Source organism: Dama dama, chromosome 10 (genome assembly GCF_033118175.1).
Source record: "Dama dama isolate Ldn47 chromosome 10, ASM3311817v1, whole genome shotgun sequence".
Taxonomy (NCBI): Eukaryota; Metazoa; Chordata; class Mammalia; order Artiodactyla; family Cervidae; genus Dama; species Dama dama.
Window position 1 is genome coordinate 21,109,492 of NC_083690.1, and position 24,322 is coordinate 21,133,813.

At 38.4% G+C, this 24,322-nt stretch overlaps 1 protein-coding gene across 1 annotated transcript in view; it reads left to right on the top strand.

Moving 5' to 3' along the window:
- The window catches only part of LOC133063218 (transmembrane protein 180-like), a 39,131-nt gene that overhangs the window by 1,356 nt on the left and 13,453 nt on the right, over positions 1 to 24,322 (top strand). The window contains exons 2-6 of the mRNA XM_061152340.1: positions 4,036 to 4,210; positions 5,767 to 6,492; positions 12,276 to 12,430; positions 15,261 to 15,344; positions 19,315 to 19,437. Of these exons, the coding sequence (XP_061008323.1) occupies positions 4,061 to 4,210; positions 5,767 to 6,492; positions 12,276 to 12,430; positions 15,261 to 15,344; positions 19,315 to 19,437 (1,238 nt within the window). The 5' untranslated portion in view covers positions 4,036 to 4,060. The remainder of the gene's footprint in view (positions 1 to 4,035; positions 4,211 to 5,766; positions 6,493 to 12,275; positions 12,431 to 15,260; positions 15,345 to 19,314; positions 19,438 to 24,322) is intronic.

A 24,322-nucleotide genomic window follows, 5' to 3' on the forward strand; every position in this document is an offset into this window, starting at 1 on the left:
GTTAACTGTTTTCTTCTTGATATCTGAGCCCTCACCTCCAAATCACTGAAAATATTTGTAATGCCCCTGAAACGGTCGGCCTCAGACCCACCTGAAGGTGCAGTTGAAGCGACTCCTGAGAAAAACATTGCAAGCGTTTTTGCATACTTTTTTTAAAAAGAGGTCACAAGTTAAGCATCTGGAGTCATGACGTTACACCTGGAGAGAGGAGAATGCAGCCCTTGCACTTGATGGCCAGTAGGACAGTGAAAGCTATTGTCCGCACACAACAAAATAAATACGGCTCGTAGGTTGTGGCTTTTACCATCTTCCTGCAGACAAAACACAGAAATTCTAAAATAGGGTGACAGATCAGAAAGTCATTGTTCTTCACCTTGTTGTAATCGTAAAGGTAGAGCTGACAGAAGACAGCTATGGTAGAATGCCAGTCGATAAGCTTAGAGGGAACAGTCGTTTCAGAGGTGATAAAAGAGGGATCGTAAACTCACAAATCCTTTTCTTCTAAATCGAGGGACACTAAAAAGTAAAATGTTACTGATCTATTTTTATTGTTAGGTTAAGAAAGAAACTAGGTTCACTGTTCTGCCCTAACTGCCTTTATTCTGGTAGAGGTATTATTAGTCCAGAGCCAAAAAAATAATAATAATAATAATTAAAACTATCTTAATTTACAAGTCATTGCAGATAAAGAGATATGATTGGATTTAGGATTTGCTGATGGTGATTTGTTGAAGCTGAAGGGCCAGAATTCCGCCTCTGACCTTCAAGAAACTCATCTTTCACAGCCGCTAGTAACTGAAAGTGCTAACCCTTTCTCCATGGCAAAAGCTTATTTTGACTCCAAATCAAAGGGGAAACTGTATTGAAATGTTCTTTAGCATATTTCAAAAAACAAATGCAAAACAGCAACAAAAAAAGAACGATCTGAAGAATTAAAGTTATTGATGATTTTAAATGGCAAAAAAATCCACACAAAACCCAACACACCAGACTTTATGCCTTTTAGCATTAGTGTGTTCTTTTTAAGGACACCGTTTGGGGGAACTTCTTTTTCCACCCCGGAAAAGCTTGAACAAAAATTGCACTGAAAAAGACAAGTTAGCTCTCAGTGCTTAAAAGCCCTGCTTTCAAGGGGTCTCCAATAGAGTCCATGTAGTCATAGCTGAGAAGCAATCATAAGCAGCCTCTTCAGCAACATTATTATTTGGTTTAGCAATAGGTTAACAATAACAACCCAAGTTGATTCTGAAAGGAGGGTTTTGGGTTTTCATTTAATAATTCACCAGGATTTAGTGCATGTTCCCAGCCTAATCATTACACCATTTTGCTACTTTTAAACTCTTTAATATTAAACGCTTTGTATTAAAGAAGAATCAGGTTCAGAAATCCTTTGTTCCTGCTTGTAAAGATACACTATTCTTGTTCTTTGGTGTTTTGTTGCTATAGTAAAGTCAAGTGAGAGTTTTAAGTAGTGTTGACTTTAAAGTGATTGTAAGTGGTGGTTTTCAGTTTGATACCTACTGAAATGTGTTTATTATGATGAAAATAATCTAAAGCAAAATATCAATAGTTCCTTTTGCAGATGGGAATAAGGAAGATTTTTACTTCCTTTTGTCAGTATATATAAACAGAAGTTAAGGCTATGGAATTTTTTATAATGTTATCAAAACTTTGTATCCACCATATATATGTATATATTTATGTATATATATGACATTAACTTTATGTTTCAGACAAGGTGGGTGCTTTGTTTCAGACAAGATGGGTGCTTAACTCAAAATCCTTTTAAAAAATTTGAACTCAGCTAAGCAAGCGTATGACTCCTTGCAAAATTCGGAGTTTATAAATACCTGCCTTCTGACTTAATGATAGATCAGTTCAGAAGGCGTGGCACACTTCTTGTTTTAGCATGCCTAAAATAAAACTAAGAAAAGGAAGAGTGCCTAGATTTTGGTGGGCTGAATTTGTGTCTTAGGGCTTCTCTGGTGCTCAGTGGTAAAGAATCCACCTGCCAATGCAGGAGATGTGGGTTCAATGAGAAGATCTCCTGGAGAAGGCAATGGAAACCCACTCCACTATTCTTCCCTGGGAAATCCCATAGACAGAGGAGCCTGGCAGGCAACAGTCCATGGATCACAAAAGAGCTGGACACAACTTAGTGACTAAACAACAACAAATTTATATCTTGGCTTTTGGTCCTACTGACTTCCTTGTTTTGGGCTCTCTTAGTAACCAGTGGCCTCGGCTTCAGTCTTCATTCTCACTTATGCCAAAAGTAAGTTCCTTGAGTGAGGTCTTCAGCAGTAGTTCCCAGCTTTTTCAAACTGGAGAATTACCTTCATAGCCAAAAATGTTGGTTCATCTCCACATAATAGTACTTGTATTCTTCAAAGGTTTGAGCATGCATAGTAACAAAGAAGTTCATGTATATGTATCTTATCATTACAGCAGAATCTATAGACATTTTAAGAAAGCTAGTACACTAGTGAGTACTAGAAGGACATGAGTTTGAGCTGGCTTCAGGAGTTGGTGATGGACAGGGAAGCCTGGTGCGCTGCAGTCCCTGGGGTTGCAAAGAGTCGGACGTGACAACTGAACTGAACTGAGTACACAAACAGGCAGATAGTCTGTATTTTGTTTATAGACAATGTTTGATCTACAAATAGATTTATTAACCCTTTTTGATAATTCTCCAATTCCTATAGAATTAAAATCATTCTTGCATCTACATGATGCAAAATGAAGCTCAGTGAACCAGTGAAGTTGCTCAGTCTTTGCAACCCCATGGACTGTAGCCTACCAGGCTCCATCCATGAAATTTTCCAGGCAAGAGTACTGGAGGGGGTTGCCATTTCCTTCTCTGAATGAAGCGCAGGGACTTAGGTAATTTGATCATTTGAGCCAAATGTCCGCTTCACCCTTAAAACTTGCTCTCCGCATCCCCAAGAAATTGGTAGTATAGACTGAGGTGCCTGATTAATTCCCAAGGATTATTTAAGCAAGCAGCATCTCTTGAATTATCTGAATATTTGTGTTTTCTGCCTGAGTAAGATTTTGGAGACCTGCCTTTTAAAGAACCCACCTGACAATGCAGGTGGACGTCAGAGACATGGGTTTGATCCCTGGGTTGGGAAGATCCCCCGGAGAAGGGATCCCACTCCAGTATTCTTGCCTGGAGAATCCCACAGATGGAGGAGCCTGGCAGATTGCAGTCCATAGGGTCACACAGAGTTGGACATGACTGAAGTGACTTAATACGCACACACCATTATAAAACAGGAGAATTCTGGTGTTATCTTAAAACTATAGTCAAGATTAAAAAAGCAAGATGAGTCTATACCTACCTCGTGCTTGGTTAACTTTTTCCTGCTTTCCAGTTGGATAAATCAAATCCATGGACGGGTAAAACAGTAGGCTGGATTTAAGAGGAAGGTTTACATGAGAGCAAGACCAAATGGGTCCTTTCTATACCCCTGTTCGCTGTGTCTTTTGGGCCAAAGTTACATAGGCTGTAAGATCAAAAGAGAATCAAAAGATCAACAAGAGAAGATCAAAAATGAATCTCCCAACGCAAGTCTGTACTACTGAATGGACAACTTTATACTAAGATGAAAGGCTTGCTTCTTTCTCTCAGACACTACTTAAGGATGTCACCTCATTGTTTTTTTCTGTTGCGCCCTCCCAAGTAGGGAGGATAATAATGCCATAAACATATCTCCCTGGTCACTAGTTAAACGTTTCTAAACTCTTTGATATATTTCACTTTCATAAATTAGAAGAGATATTAAAATATATATTCAAGTAAAGCCACACTCTATGCAAAATAGTGTTCCTGGCAACGTCTCAAAAATTGTCGAATATGTGTATTAAGAAAGTAAAGTGTTAAATCTGGTTGCATATTCACACCTAGTGCTTTTGGACTTTGATGTAACTAAAGTTAACTAGTATCTGGTGGAATTTTGTCACCCATCAGCTAAATCAGCTCTTGTACACAAGTAGTGAATGTTAACCATTTCTTTTTTTCTTAAACTAAAGGAAGAAGAATTCCTCTGCATGGAAAATGACATTTTTAAATATCAAACCCATTGCTTGGGCATTCTCTCTAATAACCTTAGGGACTGAAATGCTAAATTCTGTCTTCAGTTTCTACTATGTAAAGCTTTTTTTACATCTGTACAAGGTTTCCGAAGTGGCCTTTTACCAAGCCCAGGTGAGATGGAGCCCTTGTCGTCCTTTTACTTTAGGAAAGCTTCTCCTTCTAGTTGTGCCTTGTGATTTTCCAAAAAGCTGATTCTTCACAAGTTGAAAGAGTTCTTAAGAAAAGGTTATCCACGTCCAAGATCCTCTGTTTAAGGGCAAAGAGACTTTTAAAAGATGGTCACTTATAACAGCTTTAATGCATATGTGTTAAATCTAGAGAAATGATACAGATGAACTTGCAGATACTTGCAGGGGAAGAATAGAGATGCAGATGTGGAGAACAGACGTGTAGACACAACAGGGGGCGGGTGGCGTTGGGATGAATGGGAAGATTTAGACTGACGTATGTGCAGTGCCATGTGTAAAACATAACTGATGGGAACCTGCCGTATAGCACAGGGAGCTCAGCGCAGCGCTCTCTGGGGATGTAGATGGGTGGGATGGAGGTGGATAAGAGGGAGGGGATATATGTATACATATAGCTATTCATTTCCTTGTACAGCAGAAACTATCACAACATTGCAAAGCAACTATATCCCAATTATAGTAAACAATGACAGCCTAGAGTTTAACGGGTACATTTTTGGTTACCTGGAAAAATTCCTTATGTGGAAAAATTAGAATTGTTATTAAGATATTCTGTGTTTTGAAATGGCCCATATATTCACAAATTGTATTGTAACTCATTACCAATTAGGTGGTCAGGATGAATAGAGTTCATGGTCTTAAAAACCCATATGGTTTATAATGTTACTTGTTTATTACTAACAACAACATCCTTGATCTACTAAGTGTTTTTTTTTTTTCCATTTTGAGATAGCAAACACTAATATTTTAACCTTTCCTAATGAAATTATGTAAAACCATGCCATGGTCTGTAAACAGGCCATCATTCTTTGCGAAGGCATGGCCATGTGCCTTGTGGGGAGACAGTGTAGCATAATGATTGAAAGCAGGGACTCCAGGGTCATCTGCCTTGGCTCAGGCCCTGGCTCAGTCATTTATTAGCCGAGAAAGTTGCTTAACTTCTCTGACCCTCAGTTTCCTTATAAAGAAAGGATAAGAATAGTCCCTGCTTCGTAGGGTTGTTTTAAGGATTTAATGAAATAATTCGTGTAAAAACGTATTCAGTGCCTAAACACAAAGTGAATGCACTCTGGCTTGGGGGTAGTATTTGCTGTCATTGGATTTCCCTGGTGGCTCAGACAGTAAAGCGTCTGCCTACAATGTGGGAGACCTGGGTTCGATCCCTGGGTCCGGAAGATCCCCTGGAGAAGGAAATGGCAACCCACTCCAGTATTCTTGCCTGGAAAATCCCATGGACTGAGGATCCTGGTAGGCTACAGTCCATGGGGTTGGAAAGAGTCAGACACGACTGAGCAACTTCACTTAGCTGTCATCATTATTTCAGTGTGTATACTTCCTGCTGATTCTGGAAGCAGTGACTTTTTTTTTTTTCCAACTGATCAACTTTGGTTACTTCATATTAGTTAAAAATTCAAGTTACTTTCATTGGTATAAACTACACTAAAATAATCTTGTGGTTTTTGTTTTTTTTTTTCCTAGATGATTTTAATGATTTGGAATGCTCTTAACGACCTGACGGGGTATTTTCACAACAACTCTAAGGCAGACTGCTGTTCCAATCGTCACAGTTCTGTTTTGTATGGTGCCCCTTTATATGCGGCAGCCTTCCTGCTTCCTTGGTTCCCCTGGAAATACTATCATGAAGGTGACTGGCTTAGTGGGCTTCACCTGGTGGTATCATTATGTGCTTTTGACAGCACGCTTACCTTTGTTCAGCAAGCCCAGTGTGTACTGTTTGCAGAAATTTTCACTAGATACGAAAGTCGGCTTCAGCTTATTAAAATCAACCAAGTGGCGTCATTGGTAGGATCTACCAGTATCCTTTTCTGTGGCCTCATCTCTGATAACATGGAAATTTTGCTCAATTTTCAGGTCATCGCTGTTGTTGTTGCCATTTTGGCCACCGCCAGCCTTTATACTGGCATGTGCCACCTGAGTCACTTAGAACCTAAAAGAAGCCCCGAGGAAAACCTTTTCTCAGAAACTGTACAGGATCTCCCCTGGACTTCCGTCGTCTCACTGATGAGACAAATCTTGACCCAGAAAAACTTTCGCCTTTTTCTGATAGTGAATTTCTTCCAAGTCTTCCATTTAACCTTCTTCAGTAACTTCATGATGATATTTGTTGATAACCTCATTCCCACGGATGTTCTTCCTTCTTCCATAAGGAGCATCATGTATGGGGCAGGCTTTATCTGCCCACAGGTATGTGATGATTCTTCATGTATCTTCCTAAAGGGATTAAAGATATAACTCTTACCTAGGCTAGGGCCTTCCCTGGTGGTTCAGTGGTAAAGAATCCACCTGCCATTTCAGGAGATGCAGATTCAATCCTTGGGTCAGGAAGATCCCCTGGAGGAGGAAATGGCAATTTTCAGGTCACCCGCTCCAGTACTCTTGCCCAGGAAATCCCATGGACCAAGGATGTAGCCTGGTGGGCTACAGTCCATGGGATCGCAAAAGAGTCGGACATGACCTAGCAAATAAACAAGAACTTACCTGGCTGAGAGTTAAAAACCTGATTGTATCAGTAATGAAAAAATGATTCAGATTTATTAAGAGGCCCAAAGCTTCAGATTCCCTGCATTAGACAAGATTCAGTAGGAATATGATGGAAACAAGAGATGCAAAGAAGAAAGGAAGGAAAACCCAATAAAAGCTGAGCACTGTGATATTTTTAATATTTTAGCTTTTGAATTTTGTTCTCTTGAGCTTCCTCATTTAAACCTCTGCAGAGCTACAGAAGAAAATGCATGGCTTCCTGTGAACATGTCATTTTGCTTTATCCTGATATTTAAGATTCCTGTGACTGTTAGAAGGAAGAAGAGTTATTTGATCATGGATTCCTGAAGCCAGGTTTCAAAAGCACTTGGCTAAAAAACGGAGTCCTAGAATTCCAGAGTGTTAGTAAAATTCCATGACCATGATCGTTATTGTAGAGGGTGTGTCTTTCTTCAAAAAATATACTAGCCTGTTGTTTTTTTACACGATTTGAAGAACTCATGAATAAAATTGCTTCCCTTAACCTAAATCTATCCTCCAAAAATATGACTTGACCTAGCCTATGATATAGATTTTTCCTGTTTTCACGATTAAAATCTGTAATCTGTACTCTTCAGAGAGTAAGTTGAATAACTTAGATAGACGAGTTTTTACTATTTACTAACTTTTACAAAGATTTAAGCCCTGTGGAATAGAAATAGAATTTGCCTTTCTGCCATTAGCTCAAGGCCTTTATCATAGTTTGGTTACTGTATATACCATAATATTGAGTAACCACTCAAAAAACTCACATTTTTTGAGTGGTTACTGTGTGCCAGGGACTATGCCAAGTACATCGTATACATTATCTTGTGTAATCCTAACTACCATTATCTTGTGCAATCCTGACAAATACCTTTGAGAGAAAGACCTTCCAAATGAGAAAAGGGAGGTTCAGAGGCCTTAAAGTTGTGTACTTTAAGATTCTGTCATGGTCTGTTTAGCAGAGATTACCAAATAAAGTATCAGTTTTGGCTTAGCGATATAATCTCAGGTACTGTGTGTACATAATAAAATGATACTCTTCCTCAATGGCAGTTTGAGAGTTTTCAAGCTGTTTGTTGCTGTGTTCAATGACCCAGAATGGGGAGCTGCTTGAATTCTTGTCTCTATTAGTTATTGTCAGATTCTAGGCTATATATACATTCTCACTTTTAATCATGTACTTGCCTATAGTATCTGCTCTTCTCCAGGCAAAAACAAGTTTGTTAAACTCTTACCTAATTTTTTTTTTTTTTTTAAAGAGTAGATAGCTATTTGGAGGCTTCCCAGGTGGCACAGTGGTAAAGAATCTGCCTGCCAATTCAGGAGACACAAGAGACATGGGTTAGATCCCTGGGAAGAAGATCTCCTGGATAAGGAAATGGCACCCCACGCCACTATTCTTGCCTGGAGAATCCCCATGGACAGAAGAGCCTGGCAAGCTACAGTCCATAGGGTCACAAAAATCAAGACTGGGCGACTGAGCACACACACACATGGGTATTTTTAAGCAGCTTCGTTGAGATGTAACTCACATACCATACTTACTAATTCACCCATTTAAAGTATACAATTCAGTGGGTTTTAGTATATTCACAGACATGTACAGCCATTACCACAGTCAGTTTTACTTTTTTAAAAAATTGAAACTTTTTGGTTGTGCTATGCAACTTGCAGGATTTCAATTCCCTAACCAGAGACTGGGCCCAGATTGCAGCAGTGAACGCCAGAAATCCTAACCACTAGGGCACCATGGAACGCCCACTACAGTCAATTTTAGTACATTACATTTTTTAAAAAATAAATATGTTTGTGTTGAAATAAGGTAGTTTTTTGGTTATGGTTTCTCTGAGGTATGATTGACTCTCCATGAACTACATGTATTTAAACTGTATGACTTGGTACATTTTGACCTATGTCTGCACCATGAAGCTATCACCACAATCAAAGTAGTAGACATACCCATTGCTCTCCAAATTGTCTTTGTGCCTCTCGGTAGTCTGTCCCTTTAATTCTATCTATTTTCTAGATTTTTATATACATGGAATAATATAATATGTACTATTTTTTGGCCTGGATTCTTCTGTCGCCTTGTTGTGGTTATCAATATTTCACTCCTTTTTATTGCTGAATAATATTCCACTGTATGAATATACAACAGTTTGTTTACCTATTCACTTTTTGATGGGCATTTGGGTTTCCAGTTTTTGGCTATTATAAACAAAGCTGCTATGAACATTCATGTCTTTGTATGGATGCATTCTTTTCTTTCTCTTGGATAAACCCCTTGAAGTAGAATGGTTGGTCTGCATGGTAGGTGTATGTTTACCGAAGACACTGACAACCTGTCTTCCAAAGTGGTTATACCATTTACATTCCTCCCAATAATATAAAGTTTTCCAGTTGTTCCACCTTCTCTTCAGTACTATATCAGGCTGTTTAGTTCTGGCCATATTAGTAGGTGTGAAGCAGCAGTATCTTACTATGGTTTTGATTTGCATTTTCCTGATGACTGCTAATGATGTTGAGTATCTTTTAATATGCTTACTTGCCACACACATGTCTTTTTGATAAATTATTTGTTCAAATTTTTAAAAATTGGATTGTATAATGTTGAATTGTAAGAGTACTTTATATATTCGATATATTATGTAGCCCCAGTAAAAGTGCTTTTTTAGATGTGTGTTCAGCAATATTTTCTTCCAGTCTCTCTTGGCTACTAAATTTTAAGAGAAGTATAACCAAAAGATTTCAATGATTCTTTTCTCAAACCTTCATACTAACATATGTGTTTCTGTTGATCTCAATAAAAAAATCATTATAAAATGGAAATCCAAAATTGCCTTAAATTTTATTCTTGATTTCTAGAAAAGTGACACCTATAAATTATTGGGGGCAAAAAAGACAGCTCTTTGGAATTTGCTGTTGTTTTTTGGCTAGGTCACTTTAACACACTGCCTGTTGGTTCTGGTAATGAAGGCTAGGCGCTGTATTTTCATTTTCTCAGAGTGTCTTCCCCATAGCTTTCTTTTAAGGAGTTGAATAAATGAAAGGAAAGAAGAATGAGGAAGTGTTCTTTCTCTGTAATAACTGTTTTAATAGGCTTGTGACTCTTCCACATCCCACTCACCTCCAGGAGGCAGAATAGTAAATGGGTTAGGAGCATGGAGACTGCCCAGGGAGAAGTCTGCCTCCCCTCTTGTTAGCTGTGTGACCCTGGCTAAGTTATTGAAGATTTCTGTGTCTCAGTTTCCTTCTCTGTAAAATGGGAATAAAAATGGTGCCTAAAGATTATAATGAGAATTAAATGAATTAACTTTGTAAGGCATACAAAGTTCTTGAAACAGTTCCTGGCACAAAATAAACACTCTAGAAATGTTAACTTTTATTATTAAATCTCAGTACAGCAAATATTTATTAAATGTTCACTGTAAACACAGCACTGCCTTTGTCTTTGTTTCGATTTAAGCTTCTTTGGCATCTGTTTGCCAACACTTGTGCTGGGACACGTTATTCACGAGCTTCTACTTAATAAACACATGAATGGAGAGCCAAAACCCTCAGTCTGTGGAAAGCTGTATTTTAGTACAAGCAAAAGTAGTCTCTTTTTGTGTTGTTATATTACTCCTCGTTGGCTCATGTATTTTTACACTGGACAGAATTATAACAGCTACCAATTATTAAGTACTTTGTATGATGAGAGAGACAGAGACAGAGAGGGAGTGCTAGAGGGAGGAAATGCCTCTTAGGTAAAGTAAGCTGGTAAAAGTGGCAAAGCCAGTGTGGACTTTAAGAAAAATGCACAGCATGAGAGGTGCGAGTTAAGTTTTATTGGGGGCAATGTGAGGACTGCTGCCCAGGAGACAACACCTCAGGTAGCTCTCTGAGAAACTGTTCCGAAGAGGTAGAGGACAGTATATATGTGATTTTGGTAAAGGGGGAGTACATACAGTCAGGCATGCTTATTTTTTAGAAAGTTTCTGCTGGTCTCATGAATCTTCTGCTAGTCACAAAAAACAGTCATCACCATGAAGGATTTTAGTGCTTTTCTAGGTATGAGAAGATACAAGAATTTGACTCATAAAATCAGCTTCTGAGAATGTCTAACTTCTGAAGACTTGTCCTGCCAGTTTCCTGGGAGCATAGAGTGCCTCATTTCTGCTCTCCACTCTAAACCTTGCAGGGGGGTGTTGGAGGTCAGCAGCTTCCGGAGAACCTGATTTAATCCTTTTAGAGGTAGATGGTGAGCACCCACGGCAAGTGCCAATTTGTGGTTGACACTAGGGAATCTGGTTTCAAAATCTTGCACTTTCCACTTTGTCGCATGTTTCTTAGAGTATTACTCTCATATCTTGTGTGGTATTTTATGTGTTGGAGATTGAGAACAAGAAGCTTCATTTCAAAATGTGGAACTGTGTAAATTTACAGTATTATTATATATAGGAATATAAGGGGACTTGGTCCGTTTTACATACTTTATCTTATAGAACTCTGAGAAATGGCATGGATCCTCTCAATCACCGTTTTACTATCCAGAAAAAAGTGCTCTTGTTCCTTGAAAGTAGAGAAGTAAACCAAAAAATCAGTCAGAGGGGGAAACCCTTATGTTTGTTAAAGAATATTGTTATTATACTTAGATCATTAAAAATTCTTTTCTAATTTTATGCACATTTAGTTAGTGAAAGTGATTCAGGGCTAAACAGTGTACTTTTTTATTGAAACCAAAAAGTATCTTCTAATCTTTGTTAATGTACATATGTATATTTAGCACTAACTTTTTGGTCTAGAACAATGAACTTTTTCATTGGTTGCAAGAAATGCAGGCAAAAATGTGATTGAACTCTCAACATGAATCTATTAGAAAGATGAAAATACATAAGATTAGACAGGAAACACAAACAGAAGAAATGTCGATACAATCATAAACTATTGTTCCTTTCTGGTGCTTGATTTTAGGATAAAAAATTACATTTCAGATATATCTGAAATTCTTACTAAGAAGAATAGTAAAATGTTTATTTTACTGTTCACTACTGTGTGCGAGGTGAATTCTGGGCTTTAAACCCAAATTTTAAAATCTGAATTTATTTTAGATTTGAGTTGGCCTTTTCACATTACAATGAAGCAATGCTGGTTGTTTCAAAGTGATGCATAGTTGGTTTTAGTAAAACCTCCTCATGTTAGTGTGAAAATAAAAATGTATGAAACTATTTCCCACTTTGTCCATTTTATAGGAAATAATAGCTGTTTCTTTGCTTTTCTGTAGTATATTAGTCAACTTTTATGGGTATAAACGGATAATAACACTTCTAACCATGATAGGTAGTATTAGTTGTGTGTTTCAACTGATACTTTGATTCAGAAGCAAGTTTATTTTTTGCTGAGAATGTTTGTTTTGTTATCAGGAAGAGTAAACCTGTTTCACTGGATTCCATCTTAATGTTGTCAATCTGTTTCCATTTCAGTGCCTTGTACTTATCAGCCAGTCCTGGCTGAGGAAGTTTGGTTACTATAAGATTATCTTATTTTCATTCTACCTAGAAGGAACAGCCTCCATCGTCATGCTGCTTCTTGGACAGCAGTACTATTACTTTTTGGCTCTGTATCTCACTGTTATCATGTAAGTAAATGCCAGTGTCAATCCCCAAGTTACAATAGATCGTGCCATTTCCTTTTAAGCAGTGAAACATCTTTGATCCGAAATGTGTTTAGTATTCATTTCTAGGCAGTCATTATACTTTTCTGTCTTCTTATTGGGGGGGGGACTTTTTTTTTTTAATGTGGAGTCTTTTTTTTTTTTTCTTTCCTTTTTTAACCAAAAATAGTCTTTGTTGAATTGGTTACAATATTGCTTCTGTTTTATGTTTTGGGTTTTTTGGCCAGGAAGTATATGGGAATCTTAGCTCCCTGATCAGGGATTGAACCCATACCTCCTGAACTCGAAGGTGAAGACTTAGCCACTGGGCCACCAGGGAAGCCCATCTTTCTGTCTTCATTTTTTAGGAGATTTCTTTCTTTCTTTCTTTCTTTTTTCAGTTTTATTTATTTATTTACTTTACAATGTTGTATTGGCTTTGCCACACATTGACATGAATCTGCCATGGGTGTACATGTGTTCCCTATCCTGAAACCCCTTCCCACCTCCCTTCCCATCCCATCTCTCTGGGTCATCCCAGTGCACCAGCCCCGAGCACCCTGTCTCATGCATCGAACCTGGACTGGCGATTCGTTTCACATATGATAATTTACATGTTTCAATTCTGCAGAGATTTCTAATGCTAAGCTTTGTAGTAAAGTTAAGTTCCTCTTTCTAACCTGTTAAAGTACATCATTTAGTAAATCCTGCTGCCAAATAAAGATCTTATCCCCCAAAGATGTTCTTTGCCATCTTGGGAAATGGCTCTACCGTCTATCTAGTTTCCCGGGTCGGAGACTGAGAAGTTGTCTTTGCCATCCCTTTCTTGTCTCCTGAATCTAATAAGCTACCAGTTATTAGTAGTTTTAGCTCCCTAATATGTCCTGAATCCATCCCTTCTCTGTTCCCATCGCAATTCCTTTAGCTCAGGTCCTCGTCATCTCTTACCTGGATTTCCATATAACCTCCTACATGGTCCCCTTGCCCCTAGTCCCCAGTTGCTTCTAGAATAGCATGTCATTCCTTTGCTTAACAATCTGAAGTGGCTTCTCCCTGCTTTCAGGATATAATGCAAAATGATAACATATGAGGCCCTTTGTTATACAGGCCCTGTTTACCTCGACATCTTCATTTCTTGTTACTCCTCCACTTAACAACGAACTCCTGCCCTAGAGAAGCACTTTGCAGTGTCAGGTTCAAACACCTCCGTGTCTAACGTGCACCACTCTATGCCTGAGAAGCTTTCACCATTCTCACCTGCCTCTCTCCTAGTGTTTCTTTGGGCTGCAGTGCAGGGATGTGCTTTCTGGAAGGCCTTCCTCAGTTTCCTCACCTGGATTAGATGTCCCTCCTACATGACCCCAGTGCCCCATGCTTCTCTCTGTAGCATTGATCCTCCTGTCTGTGACTATCTTTGGCCCCCACTGGACTGAGCTTTATTATGAATAAGATCTAGTTTCTTATTACTGTGGCCCCATCATCTACTACAGTTCCTACAAATAGTTGGTCCTTAGAAAATGTGTTTTGGGTGAATGAACTAATAAATCTAACTCCAGGTCCCTGATGGAACAACTTGAGAAGATTTAACTGCATTTTGAGTAAATCAGAAGTGGCAACAGTAATTAACTCAAAGTATTGATCTCTGTAAAACCTGAAGATTTAGAACCCCCTATAGATAACTATTCTGTAAATCTACCGTGGTAGCTCTGGTTATGTCATATTTAAAAGACGTTTTAATAGTAATTTTTAGAATGAAAATTTTTGTTTGCTTTTTCTTTTTTTACTTAAACCATTCCCCCATTTTCTTTCTTCTATCATAATTAAAATGTTTTATGTCCCTTAATAGTTCTTAATTTTCCTCTTGATACCAAAAGATTTCTGTGTTGGGTGTGATGCTGAACTAGAAGACTTTCTAAAGGCTTCTCCACTTAAAATATATTGGAATTTAAATATATATATTTATTTATTTATTTTTGGGCTGTGCTGAATCTTTGTTGCTTCCCAAGCTTTTCCCTAGTTCCGGCAAGCAGGGGCTACTCTTACCTGCCATACATGGGCTTCTCATTGCGGTGGTTTCTCTTGTTGCAGGACACAGGCTCTAGGGCTCTCAGGCTTCAGTAGTTGCAGTTCGGGGGCTCAGTCACTGTGGCTCCCGGGCTATAGAGCACAGGTTCAATAGCTGTGGTACACAGTCTTGGCTTCTCTGTGTGGTGTATGGGATCTTCCCAGACCAGGGATTGAACCCGAGTCTCCTGCACTGGCAGGAGGATTCTTTACCACCGAGCCACCAGAGAAGCCCTGGAATTTATGTTATTAAAAACTGCATATACAATATTTTAGTTAGCTCATTATTTTTTTGCATGGGACAAATATTGTGCAAAAGAAATAAAAGAAGATAATATACCTTTCCTTAGCTTATGATAAACAGTTAGCTAACATAAGCAGTAGATTTAAAAGTTAAACCGAGAAAAAGTTTAAAATATCTCCTGTACTTCTGTTATCAAAGATTTAAGCAGATTTAATGAACAGGTAGTCAACTGAGAATGAGTAAAAAGCATAGTAAAATTTTCAAAATGTATTTATTTTATTTTAAAAATAGAATTATATATTCATAGATACATTCTGGGAGGATAGAAGTGTGTGCCTAATGTATTTTTATTTTTATAGCATATTATTTCATTTTTCTTTTTCTGCAAACCAAATGTCAACTTTGATGTTTGATTTTTAAACAAATTTGTGTCTCCTAGTTATAGAATTTTCATATGTGTGCTTTTTTTTTTTTTTTCTCATATGTGTGCTTTAAAATTGTTTCTAGGGTGATTGTGCAAGCTTCTTTTTGCTTATTTAACCTGCCACTGGCTGACATGGTCGATGCAGACTTACTGAAGTTCAATCGGCAGTAAGTATATTTTTCAAATATTAGCTATACAGATATCACATGGAGGGAGAACATATTAGTATCTCCGTATCTCAGTTATATTGCCACTATAAATCACATAACTGAGAGATGGTCATAAGAAGCAGCATTGGAAGTCAGAGAGCAGAACATAATAAGATATTCATAATTGTTCACCCTGGGCAACTTTTCCCTGCTTTCGAAAGGACATGGTAATTTTTCATCCCAAAGTTTCATATGGCTGGTGCTACAACAAGGTTAAATCTCAGAAACCAAAGTGAAATCTCAAATAGCTTTATTTTATAATATAGTAAGTCCCCTATGTATAAACCTTCAAGTTGCGAACTTTCAAAGATGTGCATGTATTCCATCAACTTCAGGCTAAGTGAAATTTCAGCTTGCCCTCCTATTGCTGACAATCCTTCATCTCTATCTTGTCTCATTTCTTCTTTCTCCTCCAGTTAGTAACTCTTCTTGCCTGTTCACTCAATGCCAGCTGTCATACTGTAAGATTAAAAATGCTTTCTTTATGTTTTGTGTTTGTTTTTTATGTATTATTTGTATGAAAGGTATTATAAACTATTATAGTACAGTCTTATATAACCAACTGTGTTAGTTGGGTACCTAGGCTAACTTTGTTGGACTTATGAATGCATTCTTGGAACATAGTTCATTCGTATGTAGGGGACTTACTGTACTGCACTGGATGATCGGGCAAAGTGACCTTTACTCTGTAGCATCACAAGAATTGAAATTGAAAATCAAGGTCCATCTTATCCTTTTTTTTACTTGAAAAAGTGTAAGCTGATGATGAGAGGTTTTGTTCTTCAGTAAGGTTATTATAAATGCTTTAGATCAGCCATAAAATTCACTTGACTGGCACATATTTTCTGATATGTGCCCTATTTTATGGATTAGAGAAGAATGTGTTATTTTAAGACCAGCACAGTCTATATTAGCTTTGTAGAAACCGCATGGCCTTTTTTTTTTCTTCAGTTCAGTCGCTCAGTTGTGTCCGACTCTTTGCGACCCCACAAACTGCAGCATGCCAGGTCTCCCTGTCCATCACCAACTCCCGGAGTTTACCCAAACTTATGTCCATTGAGTCAGTGATGCCATCCAACCATCTCAACCTCTGTTGTCCCCTTCTCCTCCTGCCCTCAATCTTTCCCAACATCAGGGTCTTTTCAAATGAGTCAGTTCTTCGCATGAGGTGGCCAAAGTATTGGAGTTTCAACTTCAGCATCAGTCCTTCCAATGAACACCCAGGACTGATCTTTAGGATGGACTGGTTGGATCTCCTTGCAGTCCAAGGGACTCTCAAGAGTCTTCTCCAACACCACAGTTCAAAAGCATCAATTCTTTGGCGCTCAGCTTTCTTTAGAGTCCAGCTCTCACATTCATACATGACTACTGGGAAAACCATAGCCTTGACTAGATGAACCTTTGTTGACAAAGTAATGTCTCTTAATGTACTTAAATTGAAGGGAGCTTTGCCAACTTGGTGATTTCTCCTTTAAATAATTTCTTCCATGTTTCAGAGTTTGTTGCTAAGTCATATTTGGAGTGATGAGCAAGAAGGTGAGCTCCTTATGTTTCAGAACTATGTCCCTGATGCCTAGAAAAATGACATACTTAAATCAGTTTTAAAAAAATAAATTAACAAGAAGAAATGTCAGTAAACATCTTTTAACACTCAAATTCTTTTTGAATGAAACTGGGTACTCATGAATAAAATGCCTCAAACAGTTGGAAAGGGAAGGGCACCGATATTTACCAAATGCCAGGGTGTACAAGCACTGTATGGCTTTTGCTCATTCAAGTCTCATACCAGCTGTGTGTGATGGATATTACTGACTCAAAAAATATTTATTGATTGCCTCCTGTATGTCAGGCCCTGTGGTCAATGCTAGGGATACAAGACAGCAGGTTTTGTAGTAGCAAATCCCTTCTAAAAACACACTCTCCTATGCACATGCTGGATTCTTCTGACTGAATGGCTATTCTTGAAGAGACATATGCTTTTCTGCTCCCATAAGTTGTGTCCTTATCAAGAGTCAGTACTTTTTGTTTCAAATTGGTTAATGTCAGATGCAATTGTTATTATAATTCCATTTGTGCCGTTCTAAGTCGCTTCAGTCGTGTCCAGATCTTTGCGACCCTATGGACTGGAGCCTGCTAGGCTCCTCTGTCCATGGAGTTTTCCAGGCAAGAGTACTGGAGTGGGTTGCCATTTCCTCCTCTGGGGGACCTTCCCAACCCAGGGATCGAACCCAGGTCTCTTATGTCTCCTGTGTTCCAGTCAGGTTCTTTACCACTAGCTCCACCTGGGAAGCCCCATAATTACATGTAGTTACACTTATATTTTATGAACTTAGGAAATCTATGTATGAAATTAAACATTTCTATGAAAACTAAGTTGAATGCTTTAGAAGGACTTCATAAAGTATAAAAAAAATTACTACCAAATCTGATGTCTTGAGAACTTTAAATGTTTAGGGAAATAGAAAAATCTAAAAGTATTCTGTATTCAGAATGCCTTGTAAACAACTTTAGGTTCTCTCTATAACTGATGGTAGAAACCATAGATCCTCTTGTTTGGATAGTGTACGTGCCAGAAAGATAGCACAGCACTTTGATCAGTGGATCTGTACTCAAAAAAAAAAAAAAAAGATAAATGAATATAGTTAAGTTGAAATAGAATGGTCAATGTCTCGTCTTCTGAAAATGATTTTTTTTTCGCTTCAGTCAACTGTTGTCCTGATCATGTCAGATAAAAACTTAGTCAGAGAGCCAAAGCAGATATAACCCTTGTCCTTGTGACTTTGATGGTCTAATGGAGGATACTGATGGCAGTTATCTTCTTATATTATCATGAAATCATACTTATCCTCATTTTTAGAAAACTAAAACTCTTGAGGAGTTAACTTTCCCGGGGTAATGTAAGCACAGATTGAAGAACTAGGGATGAAACTCAAGCTCTTATGGTCAGATCCATCTTCTTCCAATTCTCTGGCCTCATCTTTTCTCTTTCCTTTTCTTTTTTTCTTCCCTTTCTTCACCTCCCCCTTTTTTTTCTCTTCTTCTTCCTTTTTTTGCAAGTTTTCCATCATTGGTTGAAACATGGACAAAATTTCAGTTTATTCAGGCAATGCCCTTGATTTATTTTATATTCTGTAACTTAATTATCAAAAAGTGATATGGCAGGATTCTCACTGAGAATGTATTAAAGTAATCCTTTATAAAATTTGAGGAGGAAGACTTAGGTGTGAATCCCAGTTCTATTAGTTGCTAGCTGTGAGTCTGTGGAGAAGCTAGTCTGTCCTCCCAGCCCTACAACAGGAGTGATAATACCTTCCTCACAGGATTGTAGTGGGGCTTATGTGAAATAATGCATGTTGTTGCTGGAGGTATTGTGGGTTCAGTTGCAGACCAGTGCAATAAAGCAAATATGGCACTAAGGAAAGTGACAAACTTCTTGTTTTTCCAATGCATATAAAAGTTATGTTTATACTATACTGTAGTATTTAAAGTATGCAATAGCATTGCGTCTAAGAATGTACATACCTTAATTTAAAAATTCCTTCTTGCTAATGAAAGTGAAATGTCCAAACAACTACAATAGTAACATCAGGGATTGTTGATTACAGATCACTGTAACAAATAGAATAGTAATGATAACCTTTGGTATATGGCAAGAATTATCAAAATGTGACTCAGAGGCAGAAAGTGAGAAAATTCTGTTGGAAAAACAGACTTGTTCAATGGAGGTTTATGACAACTGTGCATTATCAGATGATGGTCAGCATTTTATAGATTGTTTCTATTCTTGTCTATTTAGGCTCAAGGAGGACTTAATAGTCAGAAAGGTCCTTGATACTTGTACACATATACATAGTGTGTATACACATACATATATACATACAAGTAATTGGTGTGTGATGTAGACTTATGCTACTTTTTTCTGTTCCAGGTCACCCCTTTCCTCCATGGTCTTTGGCATCAATGCTTTATTTACCAAACCTGCTCAGTCTTTAGCTCCCATGGTGATACTCTCAAGGCTAAACCAGTTTGGATACGGAAACCCAAACAAAAGGTAGAGTAAAAAAACACTTTGGAATAATGTAATAGAAATATGAGTGCAAACTCAACCTTTTACATTGATGACTGGGTGATATCTCAGACTTTGGACAGTATAAGTCATTAACTTACAGGTTGTGAGTAAGCTATAATAAAAAATATTAATGTCAAACAACCTTCAGTAGGAATACCTTTGAAGTGAAGTGAAATGAAAGTTGCTCAGTCGTGTCTGATGGGATCCCATGGACTATACAGTCCATGGAATTCTCCAGGCCAGAATACCGGAGTGGGTAGCCTAGCCCTTCTCCAGCGGATCTTCCTGACCCAGGAATCAAACTGGGGTCTCCTGCAGTGCAGGTGGATTCTTCACCAACTGAACTATCATGGAAGCCTTTAAGGGTATTCTTTAAATTATGTATGCTACAAATGTCTACATAATTCACACTAAGCTACATACGGATTGCTTTTCTACATCATTCACTCATTTATCATTTCATTCCACAAATGTTTCTGAGGGCCTGCTGTTATCTGCCAGGTTCAAAGGTGCTGGGGATACAAGATAATTAAGGAGTCTCCATGGAGCCCTACAGCTTGCAAAACACTATCTAAAGCCCCAGCAGCCTTTGGTGATAACGGGACACTGTGGAAATGCAGGGAAGAGGTTCCTACCTACTTCTGTCTGCCTAAAGTCAGGGAGCCCTTTGCAAAAGAAAGGTTTCTTGAGCTGAATTTTGGAGGTTGAGTGGATTTTCTCTTCTGAACCCAGAGGAATGTCATTCCAGGCAGAGAAAACAGTGTGGCAAATATCTGGAAGCATGAGAGAACGCTCATGAAGGTATTCATGTATTCAGTTGACAAACATTGTCCAGAGCCTGCCACATCCTAGGCTCCGTGATAAGGCAGTGAACAGCAGGGAACAAAACAACAGAAGCCTCTGCCCTCACAGAGCTTATGTTCTAGCGTGAGGGAGGCAGACAAGAATTTAGCTAAGTAAAATACATAGTGTGTTAGTTGGCGAGAAGTCCTCTGGCGAAAAATAAAACAAGAAGGACGGGAAGGCTTGGGGAAAGCTGCATTTTTACATAAGGTGATGGGGAAGTCTCACGACTAAGTAGATGACATTTGAATAAAGACCTGAAGGAAGGTGGGAGGGAAGCAGGGTGCTCTCGGGTAGGAGTGTTCCCAGCGGAAAGAACAGCGAGTGCAGACACACTGAAGTGCAGCAGGTCTGGCATTCGGTCTGATGAGGAGGCTCCCTGTGTGGCTGGAGCAGAGTCAGCAGGTGGAGACCAAACCCACTGGTCCTTGCAGCCCTTCTCTACTGCTCTGGTTTCACTACGAGGTAAATGGTGATGGTGAGATAGCGGAGGATTTATTCATTTGTTTATCTGACATTTTTTAGAGCAGTTTTTTTAAAAGGATTCTTTATTATTATTGGGCTTCCCTGATGGCTCAGAGGGTAAAGCGTCTACCCACAATGCAGGAGACCTGGGTTCGATCTCTGGGTCGGGAAGATCCCCTGGAAGAGGGCATGACAACGCACTCCAGTATTCTTGTCTGGAGAATCCCATGGACGGAGGAGCCTGGTAGGCTACAGTCCACGGGGTCACAAAGAGTCGGACATGACTGAGCGACCTCACTTTTCACTTTGCTTATTATTATTGTTGGCTGCCCTGGCTCTTCTTTGCTTTTGTTTGGTCTTTCTCTAGCTGCAGTGAGCGTGGGCTACTATTCCTTGTAGTACACAGGCTTCTCATTGTGGTGGCTTCTCTGGTTGAGGAGCACAGGCTCTAGGCTGCTCCGGCTTCCGCCGTTGCCACATGTGGGCTCTGGGGCTCATCAGCTTCAGTAGTTGTGGCTCACAGGCTCTAGAGCATTGGTTTAGCAGTTGTGGAGCACAGGCTTGCTCCTTGGTATGTGGAATCTTCCCAGACCAGGAATCGATTCCGAGTCCCCTGCATTGACAGGCAGATTCTTATCCTCTGCACCACCACGGAAGTCCTGGAGCAGTTTTAGGGTCACAACAACATTGGGCAGAAAGTACACAGAGTTTCTATAAATTCTCTGCCATCCCACACTATCAGCATTCCAAGCCGGAGTGGTACGTAACCCATGAGCCTACATCCTTATCACCAAGGTCCATAGTTTACGTTAGAGTTTGTGCTTGGTGTTACACACTCTATGGATTTTGACAAGTAACCCATAGAATAATGACATATGGACAATGACATGTGTCCACCATTACAGTATCATACAGAATAGTTTTACTGCCCTAAAATTCGTCTATGTTCTGTATATCCATCCCTCCTTCCCCCCAGCACTAATAGCTACTGATCTTTTTACTGTCTCCATAGTTTTACCTTTTCCAGAATGTCATACAGTTGGGGTCATACTTTTCATACTGGCTTCTTTCACTTAGTAGTACACATTTAAGATCCCTCCATTTCTTTTCATGGTTTGACAGCTGATTGAACCTGGGTCTTCTGTATTGCAGGCAGATTTTTTACTGCCCGAGCCACCAGGAAAGCCCTAATTTCTTTTTAGCACTGAATAAATATCCCATTGTGTAGATGTACCCTAGCTTGTTTATTCATTCACCTACTGAAAGACATCTTGGTTGCTTCCGGGTTTTGGCAATTACAAAGACAGCAGCTATAAACATCATGTGCAGGTTTTTGTGTGGACATAAGTTTTCAACTCCTTTGGGTAAAGACCAAGGAACACAATTGCTGGATAATATTATAAATGTATGTTTCATTTTCTAAGAAACTGCCAACCTGTTTTCCAAAGTGACTATACCATTTTAATTTCACACTGGCAAAGAAATGGGAGTTTTTGTTTCTCCACATCCTTATCAACATTTGGTATTGTCAGTGTTCTGGATTTTGGCCATTCCAATAGGTGTATAGTGGTATATTATTTTAACCTGCAACTCTCTAATGACGTATTATCTGGAACATCTTTTCACATGGTTGCCAACTGTATGTCTTTGGTGAGGTATCTGTTCAGGTCTTTTGCCCATATTTAAATCAGGTTGTTAGTTTTCTTATTGCTGAGTTTTAAGATCTCTTTGTACATTTTGGATATCAGTCCTTTGTTTGATATGCCTTTTGCAAATATTTTCTCCCATGTATGACCTGTCTTCTCATTCTCTTGACAGTGTCTTTGGCAGAACAGAAATTTTTACTTTTAATGAAATCCAGCCTATCAATGATTCTTTCATGTACTGTGCCTTTCATGATGTATCTAAAAAGTCATTGCCACCTAGATTTTCTATTCTTTCTTTTAGGAATTTATCGTTCTGCATTTTACATTTACTCCTGTGATCCATTCTGTGTTCCTTTTTGTAAAAGGTAAAAGATCTATATCTAGGTTAATTTTTGGCATATAGATGTCTAATTGTTCTAATATCATTTGTTGAAAAGAATACCTGTTCCTCATTTTATTGCCTTTGCTCCTTTGTCAAAGATCAGCTGATTGTATTTATGTGGGACTGTTTCTGGCCTCTCCATTCTACTCCACTGATCTGATTGTCTACTCTTCTGTAAATATCACAGTGTATTTTTTCTCTTCCAGTTTTACTGAAATATAATTGACATACAGCACTGAATAAGTTTAAGGTGCAAAGCGTGATTTGTCTTACATACAACAGGAAATGACTGTCACAACTTTTGTGAATATCCATCATCTCACATATTGATAGACACAACACAGTGTCTTATTACTGTAGATTTATAGTAAGTCATGATGTCAAGTAATATCAATCCATTGACTTTATTCCTTTTCAGTATTGCATTGGCTATTTTTCATCTTTCTCGTATAAAACTTATGATCAGTTTGTTGATACCCACAAGATAACCTTCTGGAATTTTGTTACAGCTTGTGTTGAACTTATAGATCAAGTTAGGAAGAACTAACATCTTGACAGTACTGAGTTTTCCTATCCATGAACATGGAATATCTCTGTTTATTTAGTTTATCTTTGATTTCCTTCATATCTTGTTATATTTGTACCTAAGTGTTTCATTTGGGGGGTGCTAATATAAATGGTATAATACTTTTAGGTTTAAGTTTCATTGCTGGTATGAAAGTGAAAAGTGAAAGTGTTAGCCACTCAGTAGAGTCTGAATCTTTGTGACCCCATGTACTGTAGTCCACCAGGATCCTCTGTCCATGGAATTCTCCAGGCAAGAACACTGGAGTGGGTTTGCGTTTACTTCTCCAGGGGATCTTCCCGACTGAGGGTTTGAACCTAGGTCTCCTGCATTGCAGGCAGATTCTTTACCTGAACCACCAGGGAAGTAGGAAAGCAATTGACTTTTGTATGTTAACCATTTAATCTGCAACCTTGCTATACATGCTTGTTAGTTTCAGAGGTTGCTTTTTTGTTTTTAGTTGTTGGTTCTTTTGGATTTTCTACAGACAGGAATTGATTTTTTAAAGTTTTCCTTATACTCCTCGTATCTCTATTATAAATATTTTCAAATATACAAAAAGGTTGAAAAAATTGTACAGTGAAAACATATACTCACCACCTAAATTCAACTATATCTTACTATATTGATTTTAGCACATATAGATAAAAGTATCCATCCTTCTGTCTGTGTATATCAGGTCATTTTGTTTTTCTTCAGAACATTTTTGAAAATTTATTTATTTTTTAATTGAAGGATAATTGCTTCACAGAATTTTGTTGTTTTCTGTCAAACCTCAACATGAATCAGCCATAGGTACACATATATCCCCTCCCTTTTGAACATACCCCCTATCTCCCGCCCCTGTTTTTCTTCATAACTGTTTATTATGAAAAATTTTAAACACAAATTGAAAGAAAAATTTTGAGAAGATCCAGGCACCCACTCCTTAGATTCAACAGTTTTGAAACTGTGCCCTATCAGCTT